Source organism: Salmo salar, chromosome 02 (assembly GCF_965601325.2).
Source record: "Salmo salar chromosome 02, fSalSal1, whole genome shotgun sequence".
Classification (NCBI taxonomy): Eukaryota; Metazoa; Chordata; class Actinopteri; order Salmoniformes; family Salmonidae; genus Salmo; species Salmo salar.
In genome coordinates this window covers 9,394,171-9,412,500 of record NC_138292.1, presented here as the reverse complement: position 1 = coordinate 9,412,500, position 18,330 = coordinate 9,394,171, and the positions used below count along the sequence as shown (strand labels likewise).

The window sequence follows — 18,330 nt, the reverse complement described above, 5'->3', positions numbered from 1 at the left end:
CAAAAATAAATAAACGTAAATATGGGTTGTATTTAAAATTGTATTTTTTCTTTACTGGTTGCCCTTTTCTTGTGGCAACAGGTCACAATTCTTGCTTCTGTGATGGCACACTGTGGTATTTCACCCAATAGATATGGGAGTTTATCAAAATTTGATTTGTTTTCAAATTCTTTGTGGGTTTGTGTAATCTGAGGGAAATATGTGTCTCTAATATGGCCATACATTTGGCAGGAGGTTAGGAAGTGCAGCTCAGTTTCCACCTCATTTTGTAGCTAGTGTGCACATAGCCTGTCTTCTCTTGAAATCCAGGTCTGCCTATGGTGGCCTTTCTCAATAGCAAGGCTACGCTTACTGAGTCTGTACATAGTCAAAGCTTTCTTTAATTTTGGGTCAGTCACAGTGGTCAGGTATTCTGCCACTGTGTACTCTCTGTTTAGGGCCAAATAGCATTCTAGTTTGCTCAGTTTTTTGTTAATTCTTTCCAATGTGTCAAGTAATTATCTTTTTGTTTTCTCATGATTTGGTTGGGTCTAATTATGTTGCTGTTGCTGTCCTGGGGCTCTGTGGGGTCTGTTTGTATTTGTGAACAGAGCCCCAGGACCAGCTTGGTAGGGGACTCTTCTCCAGTTTCATCTCTCTGTAGTTGATGGCTTTGTTAAGGAAGGTTTGGGAATCGCTTCCTTTTAGGTGGTTGTAGAATTTAACCTCTCTGGGATATGTCCTACCCGTGGTACACACTATCAACAGCCAGTGAAATAGCAGGGCGACAAATTCAAAACAACAAAAATCTCATAATTCAAATTTCTCAAACACAGAAGTATTATACACCATTTTAAAGATAAGATTCTCCTTAATCCAACCACAGTGTCCGATTTCAAAAAGGCTTTACTGCGAAAGCATAACATTAGATTATGTTAGGACAGCGCCTAAACAAGAAAAACCACACAGCCATTTTCCAAGCAAGGAGAGGCATCACAAAACTCAGAAATACAGCTAAAATGAATCACTAACCTTTGATGATCTTTATCAGATGACACTCCCAGGACTCAATGTTACACAATACATGTATGTTTTGTTCGATAAAGTTCATATTTATATCCATAAACCCCATTTTACATTGGCGCGTGATGTTCAGAAAATGTATTCCCTCCAAAACTGCCGGTGAATGAGCACATCAATTTACAAAAATACTCATCATAAACGTTGATCAAATTTACAACAGTTATTGAAAGAATTATAGATACACTTCTCCTTAATGCAACCACTGTGTCAGATTTTAAAATAGCTTTACGGCGAAAGCACATTTTTCAATATTCTGAGTACAGAGCTCAGCCATCAAAGCAAGCTATACAGTTACCCGCCAAGTTCTGGAGTGAACTAAACTCAGAATTAGTATTATAAATCTTCACTTACCTTTGCTGATCTTCGTCGGAATGCACTCCCAGGACTCCCACTTCCACAAGAAATGTTTGTTTTGTTCGATAAACTCCATATTTATGTTTTGTTCTGAGTCAGCTCCTATTCTCTGCCCAGTAACAGTAGAAGCATAAAACAAGGTTCTAAAGACTGTTGACATCTAGTGGAAGCCTTAGGAAGTGCAAAATGACCCCACAGACACTGTAGTTTGAATAGGGATTAGATAGAAAAACTACAAACCACTCCCTGGTTGGATATTTTCTCAGGTTTTTGCCTGACATTTGAGTTCTGTTATACTCACAGACATCATTCAAACAGTTTTAGAAACTTCCGAGTGTTTTCTATCCAAATCTACTCATGATTTGCATATCCTACCTTCTGGGCCTGAGTAGCAGGCAGTTTAATTTGGGCACGTTATTCATCTGAATTTCTGAATACTGCCCCCTGTCACCAAGAAGTTTTAATGGCTCTTTTCTGGATTTTGATAATTAGTGGGTATCGCCCCAATTCTGCTCTGCACGCATTATTTGGTATTTTATGTTGTACACGGAGGATATTTTTGCAGAATTCTGCATGCAGAGTCTCAATTTGGTGTTTGTCCCATTTTGTGAGCGGACCCCAGACCTCACAACCATTACCAGTGGCAACAGGTTCTATATCTGATTCAAGTATTTTTAGCAAAATCCTAATTGGAATGTCAAATTTTATGTTCATTTTGATGGCATTTTTTTATTTAACCCTGCAAGTCAGTTAAGAACAAATTCTTATTTACAATGACATCTGAGGAACAGTGGGTTAACTGCCTTGTTCAGGAGCAGAACAACAGATTTTTACCTTGTCTACTCGGGGATTTGATCTAGCAACCTTTCGGTTACTGGCCCAACGCCCGAACCACTAGGCTACCTGTCGCAACCTAGAGCAAAGGCCCTTCTTGCCTTGTCTCTTTTTACCATTCTTTCTCTCTCTCTTTCTCTCCCTGTCTGTCTGTCTGTCTGTCTGTCTGTCTGTCTGTCTGTCTGTCTGTCTGTCTGTCTGTCTGTCTGTCTGTCTGTCTGTCCGTCCGTCCGTCCGACTCTCTCTCTCTCTCTCTCTCTCTCTCTCTCTGTCTCTGTCTCTCTCTGTCTCTCTCTCTCTCTCTCTGTCTCTCTCTCTGTCTTATCACAGCTGGATCAGATGTGTGATGGTGAGACTCCTGACCTGGGTGATCTGCAAGAGTCTGAGAGGGAAACAGTCCAGGCCATACTGGATCTTGTAGACCAATGTGTTGGGAAGGATGAGGATGAGTTCAGATCCTCACTTCTCAGTGCCGTCCACCTCATTGTCAGTGCCATGGACGGTGAGATAGAGAGCAGTTTTCAGTTATTCTCCAGTTATTATTTGATCAGTTCCTGGGAAACCATGTTCACTAATGTGGTTTTATGTGTGTCCATATTTATATCTTCAGGAATGACAGATGAGGGTCTCTCTGTGTTGGGATCCTGTTGCAGTCCTCCAGTCTTACAGGCCCTGCAGATCCTGGTGAGTACACACCTGCTTGATTGAGTCTCCAGTCCTGTATGACCTGGAGTTCATTTTTCTAGCTTTTTGTTCATGTAAATGTATTGGGGCATATCTTCCATGTTAAATAAACTAATATTTATACCATTATGATAACATTGTACCACCAGTAACAGTAGTAACACCAATGATGGTAACCAGTGGTGATTTTTAACATAAAAATATTGGTGGGGAAACTCAATGAAAAAGGTGAATATGCATCGATAAATTACCACACTACACATTGAATGCACCATCCTAAATAATAACCAATCCCAGCAGTGAGTTTGAGCCACACACACAAACGTTATAACATAAGGGTTATTACCAGTGTATAGGCTCCTGCCCAGATCTTTGGCTCCTATTGCAAGGAAGACCACAGTAGTCCAGCATACTTTATAGAGTAAAGTCTATTTTACTTCAGAAATATATCACCATCGGTCTGCAATATTGCTAATCATTGTTAGAGTATTGGGACGCAGCAGAACACCATTCTGAGTGCAGTTGCCTGTCTGTTAACAAGATGCTCAGGTTATGAATAAAGCAACAACGTTTATAAAGCTACTCCCTGCCTCGCTTCAACCATTGTATAGATACAGTTCCCTGGGTTATTACATTCTGACATCAATCATTAACAACACGTAGTAGCTAGCTAGCTAGCTACCTCAAACAGCTGTTAGCCACCGCAAGTTCCATCCAAACCACTCAGGTTTAATTATTTTCTAACTTGCTCTAATTTAACTGAGGCCTGTTCAGTGGTTGATGAGCACAAAGATGTTTTATCTCTACAAGTTTGAAAATCATTTGCTGGGCGATTGTTGACATGATTCATGATGACTTTTCAGCTAGCTAACTAGAAGACGATAAACAAGTATGAAATTGCTACCGGAGAAAAGATGTCTATTTATCTGTGGCAAATGACATCAAGTCTTCTTGGGCGGACATTACTAATGAATCTCTTTGGCAGCACCCAAGCGGGCTACAGCTGACTGAGTCCCCAGGCTAGCCTCTCCACAACAGATCACTGAGTGAGAATGAAACAGCTGCATTAGCGAGCTGCCTTTCCTCAAATAAAATTTGGCTAAATAGCAATTCAACAGGGAAGCTAGCATGTACCATATGCCTTATTAGCTCAAGAAATTACAAATCAAATGTGTTTGCATACTGATATAATGTTGTGACATGAATGAAAGCCAGAATTACATGCAGAACAGCACCATCTACTGGATAGTGGTGGGGCTGCCCTGAATGATGAGTTGCATCAAAGTATAGGTCTCACCAATTACTTTTTGTAAGTATTTTAGGATTTTCTTAAATGGAGGCCACCGATCTCAAATCTAAGGTCATTTAACCTTTAAAAATAATTGACTAAATCATTTACTAAAGATATTTGATTAATCATTTTGCTCAGAGTGTAATTTCCCTTCATTTAAATGTATTACACCAATGATATGTTTTATTTAAACACACCAAATGATCTATGGAATCATAACATTGATGACATAATAAAGGGTGTCATTAGCTAATAATCTTCTTTAATATTGACCCCTACCCTGATAACAGTTTGCCATTGCAAGGAATGCTCAAGGTCCTTGATTTGAGTGATTGAGTGATTTTTAAGGCGGTAACACTAATTACATAAAACTTAGGGACACATAATAATTGTAAATATATATATATATTTTAATGGCCTTCTTTGCTTTATTGATCTATATACAGTGTATTCATTAATTTTGTTTACTTTGTAGTATATATATATATATTTACAATTATTATGTGTCCCTAAGTTTTATGTAATTAGTGTTACCGCCTTAAAAATCACTCAATCACTCAAATCAAGGACCTTGAGCATTTAAAAATATATATATATATTTTAATGGCCTTCTTTGCTTTATTGATCTATATACAGTGTATTCATTAATTTTGTTTACTTTGTAGTATATATATATATATTTTTAAATTTAACCTTTATTTAACCAGGAAGGGCTCATTGAGATTTAAAATCTCTTTTTCAAGAGCGTCCTGGCCATATATATATATATAATACATTGTTACCCCTTGAACATCACTCATTACAAATACATGTAATGAGTAATATATATATATATATATATATATATATATATATATATATATATATATATATATATATATATATATTACTCATTACATGTATTTGTAATGAGTGATGTTCAAGGGGTAACAATGTATTATATTTGTTTTTATTGATCTATAAAATATATCAAATACTTTTGTTTAATTTTATAACATTCAAAACAATACATCCCAAAAACATGTCACTAAGAAAGTTTTGCAGTATAAAGACTTCCATTATGTTTCACATTGATAAACAGTTAAATATCAATTAAAACATGTATAATCTCTAACTATTTGTCATTTTAAAGTGTTTGTCACAATTGCAAGGTCGAGGGATGGAAATTCAACAGTAACTCGAGAATGACCCAGAAAATAAAGCATGTATTCCTGTGCTGCTTGTCCTCCAGGTGCAGCATGTGGCAGCAGGGAGTGGGGAGACCCTCTCTCTGAGAGATGCAGGTCTGGCTGTTCTGACTGAGGAGGAGGTGTTTGGGAGGACAGAGAGTCTCTTTGGTCACTCTAAAGTTACACTGAAGAGAGAGGACACACTGAGGACAGAGATGAAGGACCAGCCTGGATACCTTCCTCTAGTCATGAGTATCACTGTGAAAGGCCTGGCCTCTTTACTGTAAGCTGAGAGAAAGAGACAGAGCGACAGAGAGACAGAGAGATGTGACCTGTTGCCACAAGAAAAGGGCAACCAGTGACGAACTCATATTTATGTTTATTTATTTTCCTTTTGTACTTTAACTATTTGCAGATCGTTACATCACTGTATATTGACATTGTTAGCAGTTGATGCTGTTCTTCAACAACACAGAGCCCAATGCAAATCAGGGGGAGAAAAACATTTTTTTTCAAAGAGAACAAATCATAGTGGTTGTGCTAGAAAGTAGATGATAGATGGTTATTCTTCCCTGTCCTCAATGTTTCTCTATTGAACAAAGAGACAGGATGTAGTTTATACCCAAGCCTAGCTTGTGGTTGTCAGGGAACTCAAAGCAGCAGGAGGGGTGAAGTCAGGCGCAGGAGACCAAGGTCCGTGAACACACGTTTAATAGGCAATAGTCCAAACTGCCAACAACATGTAAAGCAGGGCAAAAATACCAAATACAGCAAGAGCCCGAAAACAGAGTAGGGGCGCAGCCCAAAAACTCGTTGCCTTAAATACACAAAATGCAGAGGAAAATGCCTCAACCCCAACCTAACCAAACCAGAGAAAAACAATCACGCACAATACCCAAATCTAAACAGAGAGACTAAATAACCCCCCCACTAACGATCTAACACAATACCCAAACCTAAACAGAGAGACTAAATAACCCCCCCACTAACGATCTAACACAATACCCAAACCTAAACAGAGAGACTAAATAACCCCCCTACTAACGATCTAACACAATAACCAAACCTAAACAGAGAGACTAAATAACCCCCCCACTAACGATCTAACACAATACCCAAACCTAAACAGAGAGACTAAATAACCCCCCCACTAACGATCTAACACAATACCCAAACCTAAACAGAGAGACTAAATAACCCCCCCACTAACGATCTAACACAATACCCAAACCTAAACAGAGAGACTAAATAACCCTCCACTAACGATCTAACACAATACCCAAACCTAAACAGAGAGACTAAATAACCCCCCCACTAACGATCTAACACAATACCCAAACCTAAACAGAGAGACTAAATAACCCCCCCACTAACGATCTAACACAATACCCAAACCTAAACAGAGAGACTAAATAACCCCCCCACTAACGATCTAACACAATACCCAAACCTAAACAGAGACTAAATAACCCTCCCACTAACGATCTAACACAATACCCAAACCTAAACAGAGACTAAATAACCCCCCCACTAACGATCTAACACAATACCCAAACCTAAACAGAGAGACTAAATAACCCCCCCACTAACGATCTAACACAATACCCAAACCTAAACAGAGAGACTAAATAACCCTCCACTAACGATCTAACACAATAACCAAACCTAAACAGAGAGACTAAATAACCCCCCACTAACGATCTAACACAATACCCAAACCTAAACAGAGAGACTAAATAACCCCCCCACTAACGATCTAACACAATACCCAAACCTAAACAGAGAGACTAAATAACCCTCCACTAACGATCTAACACAATACCCAAACCTAAACAGAGAGACTAAATAACCCCCCCACTAACGATCTAACACAATACCCAAACCTAAACAGAGAGACTAAATAACCCCCCCACTAACGATCTAACACAATACCCAAACCTAAACAGAGAGACTAAATAACCCCCCCACTAACGATCTAACACAATACCCAAACCTAAACAGAGACTAAATAACCCCCCCACTAACGATCTAACACAATACCCAAACCTAAACAGAGAGACTAAATAACCCCCCCACTAACGATCTAACACAATACCCAAACCTAAACAGAGAGACTAAATAACCCCCCCACTAACGATCTAACACAATACCCAAACCTAAACAGAGACTAAATAACCCCCCCACTAACGATCTAACACAATACCCAAACCTAAACAGAGAGACTAAATAACCCTCCACTAACGATCTAACACAATACCCAAACCTAAACAGAGAGACTAAATAACTCTCCACTAACGATCTAACACAATACCCAAACCTAAACAGAGAGACTAAATAACCCCCCCACTAACGATCTAACACAATACCCAAACCTAAACAGAGAGACTAAATAACCCCCCCACTAACGATCTAACACAATACCCAAACCTAAACAGAGAGACTAAATAACCCCCCCACTAACGATCTAACACAATACCCAAACCTAAACAGAGAGACTAAATAACCCCCCCACTAACGATCTAACACAATACCCAAACCTAAACAGAGAGACTAAATAACCCCCCCACTAACGATCTAACACAATACCCAAACCTAAACAGAGACTAAATAACCCCCCCACTAACGATCTAACACAATACCCAAACCTAAACAGAGAGACTAAATAACCCCCCCACTAACGATCTAACACAATACCCAAACCTAAACAGAGAGACTAAATAACCCTCCACTAACGATCTAACACAATACAGGTGCACACATAAACCAGACCTAACCAAAAGAAAATGAAAAGAGGATCGGTGGCAGCTAGTAGGCCGGCGATGACGACCGTCGAGCGCCACCCGAACGAGGAGAGGCGCCACCTTCAGTCGACGTCGTGACAGTGGTTGACCAAATATAAATCCTTGCAGTAAAATTGGGCCAACGGCCAAATAACCAAGTATCCCGTTTCAGGCTCAATGTATAGACAATTTGGACCAATGAGAACTTGCCTTATGTAGCTATGAGTCCTGGACTAGAATCCCACACGCAGGTTCTAAACAGACGCTGAACTGAAAAACAACTATTTCCATTGATCGTTAATTCACTGCGTTGTGAATTTATCTTCCAATATTCTTACATCATATTTTGTGGGTGTAATGTTTACTGTTCATTTTTGTTTATTATCTATTTCACTTGCTTTAGCAATGTAAACATATGTTTCCCATGCTAATAAAGCCATTTGAATTGAGAGAGAGAGAGAATATGGTCCTCTGTAGTGCAGTTGGTAGAGTCACATGGTAGTGGGTTTGATTCCCAGGACTACCCATACGTAACAGGTACACACACATGACTGTAAGTTGCTTTGGATAAAAGTGTCTGCTAAATGGCAGATATTATGTCAATTATAAATCCTATTTGAACCATTCCAGTATTTTACTCCTGCACTAGTTGAGCTAAAGAACTAGTGAACAACAGTGTATGTATCCTTGTAACGCTTTCAATAAAGTTCAACAAACGATATCAGACGTCCCGACCTCCATTCTTCTAATCATTAGATAATACAACATAAAGTGGGACATTACAGAGGGGGGGTGAGGGGGGGGGGGGGGGGGGGGGGGGGTTAGTTTATTAGGATCCCCATTAGATACTGCACATGCAGCAGCTACTCTTCCTGGAGTCCACATGAAACGTACAAATACATGACAAATTACAGAACAGTTATAGACAAGAACAACATAAGATATTACATTAAAATAATAGTTAAACACAGAGTGTACAAAACATTAAGAACACCTGCTCTCTCCATGACATAGACTGACCAGGTGAATGATCCCTTATTAATGCCACTTTTTAAGTACACTTCAGCAAGTGTAGATGAAGGGGAGGAGACAGGTTAAAGAACGATTTTCAAGCCTTGAGACAATGAAGACATGGATTGTGTATGTGTGCCATTCAGAGGGTGAATGGGCAAGACAAAATATTTAAGTGCCTTTGAACAGAGAATGGTAGAGATGCCAGGCGCACTGGTTTGTGTCAACAACTACAATGCTGCTGGGTTTTTCACTCTCAACAGTTGTGTATCAAGAATGATCCACCACCCAGATGACATCCAGCCAACTTGACACAACTGTGGGAAGCATTGGAGTCAACATGGGCCAGCATCCCTGTTGAATGCTTTAGACACCGTGTAGAGTCCATGTCCTGATGAACTGAGAGTTCTGAGGGGTACAACTCAATATTAGGAAGGTGTTCCAAATGTTTGTTATACTCAGTGTCTATTGGAAAGACACCAAGAGACAACAAAAATACTATTTACACACTGTTCATATATACACATTCATATCTTTATAGACAGTACAGTTAAATTAAATACATTTTGGGGGGGGGTCAGGGGGGTCCTACATGTTTTGCATTGTCAAGTGACCCTTATGACAACAACAGAAACAGAATCCTGTTCAAAATACTGTTCACCAGAATCATGTCCCAAAAACAAGTCTGTGAAGTCTGTTATTATTCTATACTCATTTGAAAGTGTAAACTTTCTCACATTACTGTGCTACAGTGTGTAAAAAGTATACTTATTAAAACAAAGATGAAGTCCATCACCCTGGTAATCTTGATGTTTAGAATACCAGTGTGATTAAGTTTTCCATCTTTTTAATAATGATTCTATACTCAGAGATAACATCCCCAATATGTGGAGTCAGTATGATGGTCCATCTCTGTGACGTCTGATTCACAGTGTTTGAACAACATAGATAGTCAGTATGATAGTCCATCTCTGTGATGTCTGATTCACAGTGTTTGAACAACATAGACATGTTGTCATCAGAAACCCTATACCACAGTATGTTATTACTGCAAGGCTCCTGGGATTTGTTCAAATTGAAACTGAAACTTGACCTTGAGAACTGTTATTGCACTTTGGAACTGATAACTGTCTGTTAGTGTTTGACTCTCCTACAGTACAGTGGTGAAGTATATGGATGTGACTTTCTGACCCTGTAGTAACAGTTAGGCCCCGTACACACTCAGGTTGGACAACTGATTTACCACACATTGGACACAAAGATTGTGAATGATACTTAAAAAAAAAAAATATATATATATATATATATATATATATATATATATTTAACCTTTATTTAACTATTCAAATCAGTTAAGAACAAATTCTTATTTTACAATGACGGCCTACCCCAGCCTCCCCTAACCTGGACGATGCTGGGCCAATTGTGCGCTGCCCTATGGGACTCCCGATCACGGCCGGTTGTGATACAGCCCAGGGTTGAACCAGGGTCTGTAGTGACGCCTCTAGCACTGAGATGCAGTGCCTTAGACCACTGCGCCACTCGGGAGCCTTAAAATACTGTAGGCTAATACTGATATTCCTGTGCTATAACAGAGTTCATCTACACAAAATATTTCACACAACCAAATATTTCACAAACAACACTGTTTGTGCAGAAACACTCTGTTGTATTAAAACAGTTTTACCAAATGAGTTGTGCATTATTAGTTCTACAACTTCAGTGTGTACAGGGCCTTAAAGGAAACATTCCTCATCAAATCAAACTTTATTTGTCACATGCGCCAAATACAAAACAGGTGTAGACCTTACAGTGAAATGCTTACTCACAAGCCATTAAGAAAATGTTTACCAAATAAACTAAAGTAAAAAGTTATAAAAAGTAACACAATAAAATAACAATAACGAGGCTATATACAGGGGGTACAGGTTAGTTGAGGTAATTTGTACATGTAGGAAGGGGTAAAGTGACTGTGCATAGATAATAAACAGGAAGTAGCAGCAGTATAAAAACAAAGCTGTGCTTCAGTAGCCTGAAGAAAGTGAAAGTGAAAGTGGATGAGTTACTGAGTTATTACATGTAAGAACAGGAGCATTATTCTCTGGTAAACTCCAATAACCCTGAGTCTGTGTAGGAAATAGAGGTGTTGTTGGACACTGGAGCAGACACTCTACTTGGACTTTCCAGCTAAGCACATTGTTCATATGAACATCCAGGTACTTGTAGGAACTAACTGTCTGCTTTGTTGAATTGCATTTTGAAACTACTCCCCAACACTGCTTCACTGCTATGAGGATGACAACACATCAAACCGGAATATACTTCCCAGTAATGTGGCATGTAGTTCTAACTGATTTTGTCATGAAATAAAACAGAAGTGAAGAGCAGGAACATAAGAGTGGACCAGGACAGTTTCCCAGCAAGGGGTTAAGATAAAGAGACTCCTCCTACTAGTATGTAATGAAATCTTAGCTAATGCATTTCAGACATATTCATATCTCATTCTTAATAACGTATCTCTAAGTCATAAGGACCCAGAGGAAAAAGCAGCGAGAACCTGGTATTGAAGCTCTTGCAGTGTTGCGATCAGAAAAATATACAGCATGCTTTGGATAGACTTGAATGACCAGCATTTTTGACTGAAATGATTTCCTGTTTGTATTCCTGTCTTGTCAAAAGCAATGCTACTCCGTTCTGATCCACTCTTTTCCCAGGGAAAGTGAATCTTGTGTTTGTATTGATTGTCTTGCCATCTTTCATGTGTGTGAAATGTATTTAGAATGCACTTCGGGAAGCTGTTGTATTGATTGAATGTTTATGTGTTCATCTTAGTTCATCTTAGACGTCTTTGTCATTTATGTCTTTGTCATTTGCTGCAGCCAGAAACACGATCCACCACCATCATGATTTCCAAGGCCGTAAAATCCATGTTGAAGGAAGTAGATTCTAACGGTAGCCTGATCCCTGTGTCCAGTCTGAACGACAGCTCTGGTAAACTGAATCTCCTCTCACTCATTGTGAAGACCAGGCCCAGATGTGGATGCTTCTGGCAGGAACCGAAATACCAGTCCAGAGGCTTTTCCCTGAGTGATGTGCTGAAGCCTGGAGAACCTGAAGACAAACCTTTAAACCCAGGTAAACACCAGAACAGCTCCTCCGGCAGGGTTGCCAGGTTTAGAAAAAAATTCCCGGAACGTTGACTACTCAAAACCCACCCAAAAAGCCTGATAACTAGTCCAACCTTTATTTCCTACAGCAAGAGAGGAGTTGCTACATTTATACAATAAACCCTTTTTCCATAATTTAATCGAACCAATTAAGAAGCAATATCGACGTAACTTGTAATGACGTTAGAAGCAAAATGTGTTTTTTCATCCAAATTATATTTATTTGTGAACTATAACATGATGTAATAAAGGAATTTGAATATGTTGCAAGAGAAAATATATTATTAAACTCACCAGATAATTTTCCATCAATGGATGTCGATATTAAACTCAAAGACAGACCATATAAACAAAACACGGCAGTACAATAATGACAAGATAAACAATCAACTCTTATAAGACAGGGATCCTCTGATTAATCAATAAGGCCCGAGGGGGTGTGGTATATGGCCAATATACCACGGCTAAGGGCTGTTCTTACCATGATGCAACGCAGAGTGCCTGGATACAGCCTCTGGCTGTGGTATATTGGCCATATACCACAAACCCCCTGGGTGCCTTATTGCTATTATTAACTGGTTACCAACGTAATTAGAACAGTAAAAATAAATGTTTTGTGATACATTTGGTATATGGTCTGATATAGCATGGCTTTCAGCCAATCAGCATTCAGGGCTCGAACCCGGTTTATAATTGTAAATACATCCCTTTTGTGCATGTGCATAACTATAGATAAATCCTTTAAACCCAGGTAAACGTCGTCTTCACTGACATTTTCAACCTCTCCCTGTCAGAGTCTGTAATACCAACATGTTTCAAGCAGATCACCATAGTCCCTGTGCCCAAGAACACTAAGGTAACCTGCCTAAATGACTACAGACCCGTAGCACTCACGTCTGTAGCCATGAAATGCTTTGAAAGGCTGGTCATGGCTCACATCAACACCATTAACCAGAAACTCTAGACCCACTTCAATTTGCATACCACACCAACAGATCCACAGACTCCACACTGCCTTTTCCACCTGGACAAAAGGAACAGCTATGTGAGAATGCTATTCATTGACTACAGCTCAGTGTTCAACACCATAGTGTCCTCAAAGCTCATCACTAAGCTAAGGATCCTGGGACTAAACACCTCCCTCTGCAACTGGATCCTAGACTTCCTGGCGGGCCGCCCCCAGGTGGTAAGGGTAAGTAACAACACACTCGCCACACTGATCGTCAACTCCGGGGTATTTTAGGGGTGCGTGCTCAGCCCCCTCCTGTACTCCCTGTTCACTCATGACTGCATGGCCAGGCACGACTCCAACACCATCATTAAGTTTGCTTATGACACAACAGTGGTAGGCCTGATCACCGACAACGATGAGACAGCCTATAGGGAGGAGGTCAGAACCCTGGCAGTTTGGTGCAAGGACTACAACCTCTCCCTCAACATGATCAAGACAAAGGAGATGATTGTGGAATACAGGAAAAGGAGGACCAAGCACGCCCCCATTCTCATCGACGGGGCTGTAGTGGAGCAGGTTGAGAGTTTCCCCTCTCTCTGCCTCTAATCACCAACAAACTAACATGGTCCAAACATACCAAGACAGTCGTGAAGAGGTCACAACAAAACCTATTCCCCCTCAGGAGACTGAAAAGATTTTGCATGGGTCCTCAGATCCTCAAAATGTTTTATAGCTGCACCATCGAGAGTATCCTGACGGGTTGCATCACTGCCTTGTATGGCAACTGTTCGGCCTCCGAAAGCAAGGCACTACAGAGGGTAGTGCGAACGGCCCAGTAAATCACTGGGGCCAAGCTTCCTGCCATCCAGGACCTCTATACCAGGAGTTGTCAGAGAAAGGCCCTAAAAATTGTCAAAGACTCCAGCCACCCTAGTCATAGACTGTTCTCTCTGCTACCGCACGGCAAGCAGTAACAGAGCGCCAAGTCTAGGTCCAAGAGGCTTCTAAACAGCTTCTACCCCCAAGCCACAAGACTCCTGAACAGCTAATCAAATGGCTACCCAGACTATCCCCCCCCTACGCTGCTGCTACTCTCTGTTATTATCTATGCATAGTCACTTTAACAACCCTACCTGCATCTACATAATTACCTCAATTACCTCGACACCGGTGCCCCTGTACATTGACACATTGACTCTGTACTGGTACCCCCTGTATATAGCACCGCTATTGTTATTTACTGCTGCTCTTTAATTATTTGTTTTTCTTATCTCTTACTTTTTTCTAGGTATTTTCTTAAAACTGCATTGTTGGTGAGGGGCTTGTAAGTAAGCATTTCACTGTAAGGTACAATACAATACAACACCTGATGTATTCGGCGCATGTCACAAATCAAATTTGATTTGAAACACCAGAGCAGCCCCTCAGGCAGGGTGCTTGTGTTAACCAATAGCCTGCTGGAATAGGCTACTGGGGATGAGGTCATCATTTCAATCACTGAATGAAATATGAATAATATGTATATGAACTGAATATGCTTGTCAACAACAGCCAGTGTTTGTTTACCTGTAGCCTAATCTGACTGACTGTTACCGTCATTCTAATGTGTTCTAACAATTGATCGGCAATTGTGATAGAGCTTTGATAACTTTCAATTTAATGAACTAAACATGGCCATTAATAACTGCATAATAACACAAGGCTACAACAACAATAAACTGAAGTTATAGGCTATTTATTAAATCCGTGTGCCAGCTCTAAGTAGGCTACACAAGTGGTACAAATTGATTTGGAATGACTCCAGTGATATAGTCTTTTCTATTTTGTCAAATGATATTCTACAGTAGCCTACAATGGCATATCAATTAATAGGCTACTGGATGGCCAACAGATGCAAATGTGTCATTCTTCACATTTAATGTAAGTTTCATTGAGGATTCTTCCCCACAACAGAATCACGCGAGGGAGTTCCATAACTTAGATTTCACATTTCCACTCACGCAGCCCCCGAGACCCTAGAACTGAGCATGTGTAAAACACTATGCTTGATACTGTTTTCCATAACACTGAACCCAAACCGGCTGCGCGTGCGCCATCCTGCATACATTTATTTTGTCCCCCCCACACCAAACATGATCACGACACGCAGGTTAAAATATCAAAACAAACTCTGAACCAATGACATTAATTTGGGGACAGGTCGAAAAGCATTAAACATGTATGGCAATTTAGCTAGTTAGCTTGCTGTTGCTAGCTAATTTGTCCTATTTAGCTAGCTTGCTGTTGCTAGCTAATTTGTCCTGGGATATAAACATTGAGTTGTTATTTTACCTGAAATGCACAAGGTCCTCTACTCCGACAATTAATCCACACATAAAACAGTCAACCGAATAGTTTCTAGTCACCTCTCCTCCTTCCAGGCTTTTTCATCTTTGAACTTACATGGTGATTGGCATCTAAACTTTCATGGTATTACCACGACTACCCGAAAAACAGTTCAGTCTTTCAATCACCCGTGTGGGTATAACCAATGAGGAGATGGCACGTGGGTACTTGCGTACACGGTGTCCGGTCTGGTCAGCATGTAAGAAAAGATTACATTAGAATCAAGTTTAAACCACCTCCGACCGACTTGCTTCCATTGCGCTCTCGTGGTCCCAAAGTCTTTCCAGTGTTTTGTCGCCGTTATTTCTTGGTCCGCATCAGTTCTAGCGTGTTAATATACTGCTCAACAAAATAAAGGGAACACAAAAACAACACATCCTAGATCTGAATGAAATAAATAATCTTATTAAATACTTTTTTCTTTATATAGTTGAATGTGCTGACAACAAAATCACACAAAAATAATAAATGGAAATCCAATTTATCAACCCATGGAGGTCTGGATTTGGAGTCACACTCAAAATTAAAGTGGAAAACCACACTACAGGCTGATCCAACTTTGATGTAATGTCCTTAAAACAAGTCAAAATGAGGCTCAGTAGTGTGTGTGGCCTCCACGTGCCTGTATGACCTCCCTACAACGCCTGGGCATGCTCCTGATGAGGTGGCGGATGGTCTCCTGAGGGATCTCCTCCCAGACCTGGACTAAAGCATCCGCCAACTCCTGGACAGTCTGTGGTGCAACGTGGCGTTGGTGGATGGAGCGAGACATGATGTCCCAGATGTGCTCAATTGGATTCAGGTCTGGGGAACGGGCGGGCCAGTCCATAGCATCAATGCCATCCTCTTGCAGGAACTGCTGACACACTCCAGCCACATGAGGTCTAGCATTGTCTTGCATTAGGAGGAACCCAGGGCCAACCGCACCAGCATATGGTCTCACAAGGGGTCTGAGGATCTTATCTCGGTACCTAATGGCAGTCAGGCTACCTCTGGCGAGCACATGGAGGGCTGTGCGGCCCCCCAAAGAAATGCCACCCTACACCATGACTGACCCACCGCCAAACCGGTCATGCTGGAGGATGTTGCAGGCAGCAGAACGTTCTCCACGGCGTCTCCAGACTCTGTCACGTCTGTCATGTGCTCAGTGTGAACCTGCTTTCATCTGTGAAGAGCACAGGGCGCCAGTGGCGAATTTGCCAATCTTGATGTTTTCTGGCAAATGCCAAACGTCCTGCACGGTGTTGGGCTGTAAGCACAACCCCCACCTGTGGACGTCGGGCCCTCATACCACCCTCATGGAGTCTGTTTCTGACCGTTTGAGCAGACACATGCACATTTGTGGCCTGCTGGAGGTCATTTTGCAGGGCTTTGGCAGTGCTTCTCCTGCTCCTCCTTGTACAAAGGCGGAGGTAGCGGTCCTGCTGCTGGGTTGTTGCCCTCCTACGGCCTCCTCCACGTCTCCTGATGTACTGGCCTGTCTCCTGGTAGCGCCTCCATGCTCTGGACTGTAGACTCCGTCTCATGCTACCACAAGAGTGAAAGCACCGCCAGCATTCAAAAGTGACCAAATAAAGGAGTGGTCAGCCAGGAAGCATAGGAACTGAGAAGTGGTCTGTGGTTACCACCTGCAGAACCACTCCTTTATTGGGGGTGTCTTGCTAATTGCCTATAATTTCCACCTGTTGTCTATTCCATTTGCACAACAGCATGTGAAATTTATTGTCAATCAGTGTTGCTTCCTAAGTGGACAGTTTGATGTCACAGAAGTGTGATTGACTTGGAGTTACATTGTGTTGTTTAAGTGTTCCCTTTATTTTTTTGAGCAGTGTATATATATATAGTTGAAGTCGGAAGTTTACATACACCTTAGCCAAATACATTTAAACTGAGGTTTTCACAATTTCTCACATTTAATCCTGGTAAAAATCCCCCTACTTAGGTCAGTTAGTATCACCCCTTTATTTTAAGAATGTGAAATGTCAGAATAATAGTAGAGAGAATGATATATTTCAGCTTTTATTTCTTTCATCACATTCCCAGTGGGTCAGAAGTTTACATACACTCAATTCGTATTTGGTAGCATTGCCTTTAAATTGTTTAACTTGGGTCAAATGTTTCGGGTAGCCTTCCACAAGCTTCCTGTCACGGTTGTCGTAGGGTTGAGACCAAGACGCAGTGGGAAAATGTACACTCATCTTCTTTTATTAGCGGACAAAGAAGGAAAACCAAAAACACAAACGAACTTGACAGTCTCGTCAGGCAAACAGCTAAACAAGAACAATCTCCCACAAAATACTAAAACAAACACATACCTATTTATAGGACCCTCAATCAGAGGCAACGAGAAAACACCTGCCTCCAATTGAGAGTCCAACCCCCAATTAACTAAACATAGAAATACAAATGACTAGACTGAACATAGAAATACATTAACATAGAACAGTGCCCAAAACCGGGAATAATAAATCAAACACCCTACTACTAACACCACCAGCCCGAACCACATAAAACAAATACTCCCTGCCACGTCCTGACCAAACTACAATAACAAATAACCCCTATTACTGGTCAGGATGTGACACTTCCCACAATAAGTTGGGTGAATTTTGGACCATTCCTCCTGACAGAGCTGGTGTAA

The 18,330-nt window shown here is 40.8% G+C and overlaps 2 protein-coding genes across 5 annotated transcripts in view; both read left to right on the top strand.

The window, feature by feature from the left end:
* Positions 1-8,126, top strand: part of LOC106591932 (gasdermin-E) — a 23,234-nt gene extending 15,108 nt beyond the window's left edge. For both annotated transcript variants that reach the window (XM_082959613.1, XM_082959612.1), the window contains exons 8-10: positions 2,581-2,752; positions 2,861-2,934; positions 5,457-8,126. In XM_082959613.1, coding sequence (XP_082815739.1) covers positions 2,581-2,752; positions 2,861-2,934; positions 5,457-5,681 — 471 coding nt within the window. In that variant the 3' untranslated portion in view covers positions 5,682-8,126. The remainder of the gene's footprint in view (positions 1-2,580; positions 2,753-2,860; positions 2,935-5,456) is intronic.
* A 3,100-nt stretch (positions 8,127-11,226) lies between these two features.
* LOC106595550 (gasdermin-E) overlaps positions 11,227-18,330 on the top strand; it is an 84,948-nt gene continuing 77,844 nt past the window's right edge. The window contains exons 1-2 of one of the 3 annotated variants that reach the window (XM_045697133.2): positions 11,227-11,401; positions 12,065-12,320. In XM_045697133.2, coding sequence (XP_045553089.2) covers positions 11,390-11,401; positions 12,065-12,320 — 268 coding nt within the window. In that variant the 5' untranslated portion in view covers positions 11,227-11,389. Of the gene's footprint in view, positions 11,402-11,535; positions 11,746-12,064; positions 12,321-18,330 lie in introns of those variants that run through there. The other 2 variants (XM_082959611.1, XM_082959610.1) reach the window with 2 other exon arrangements.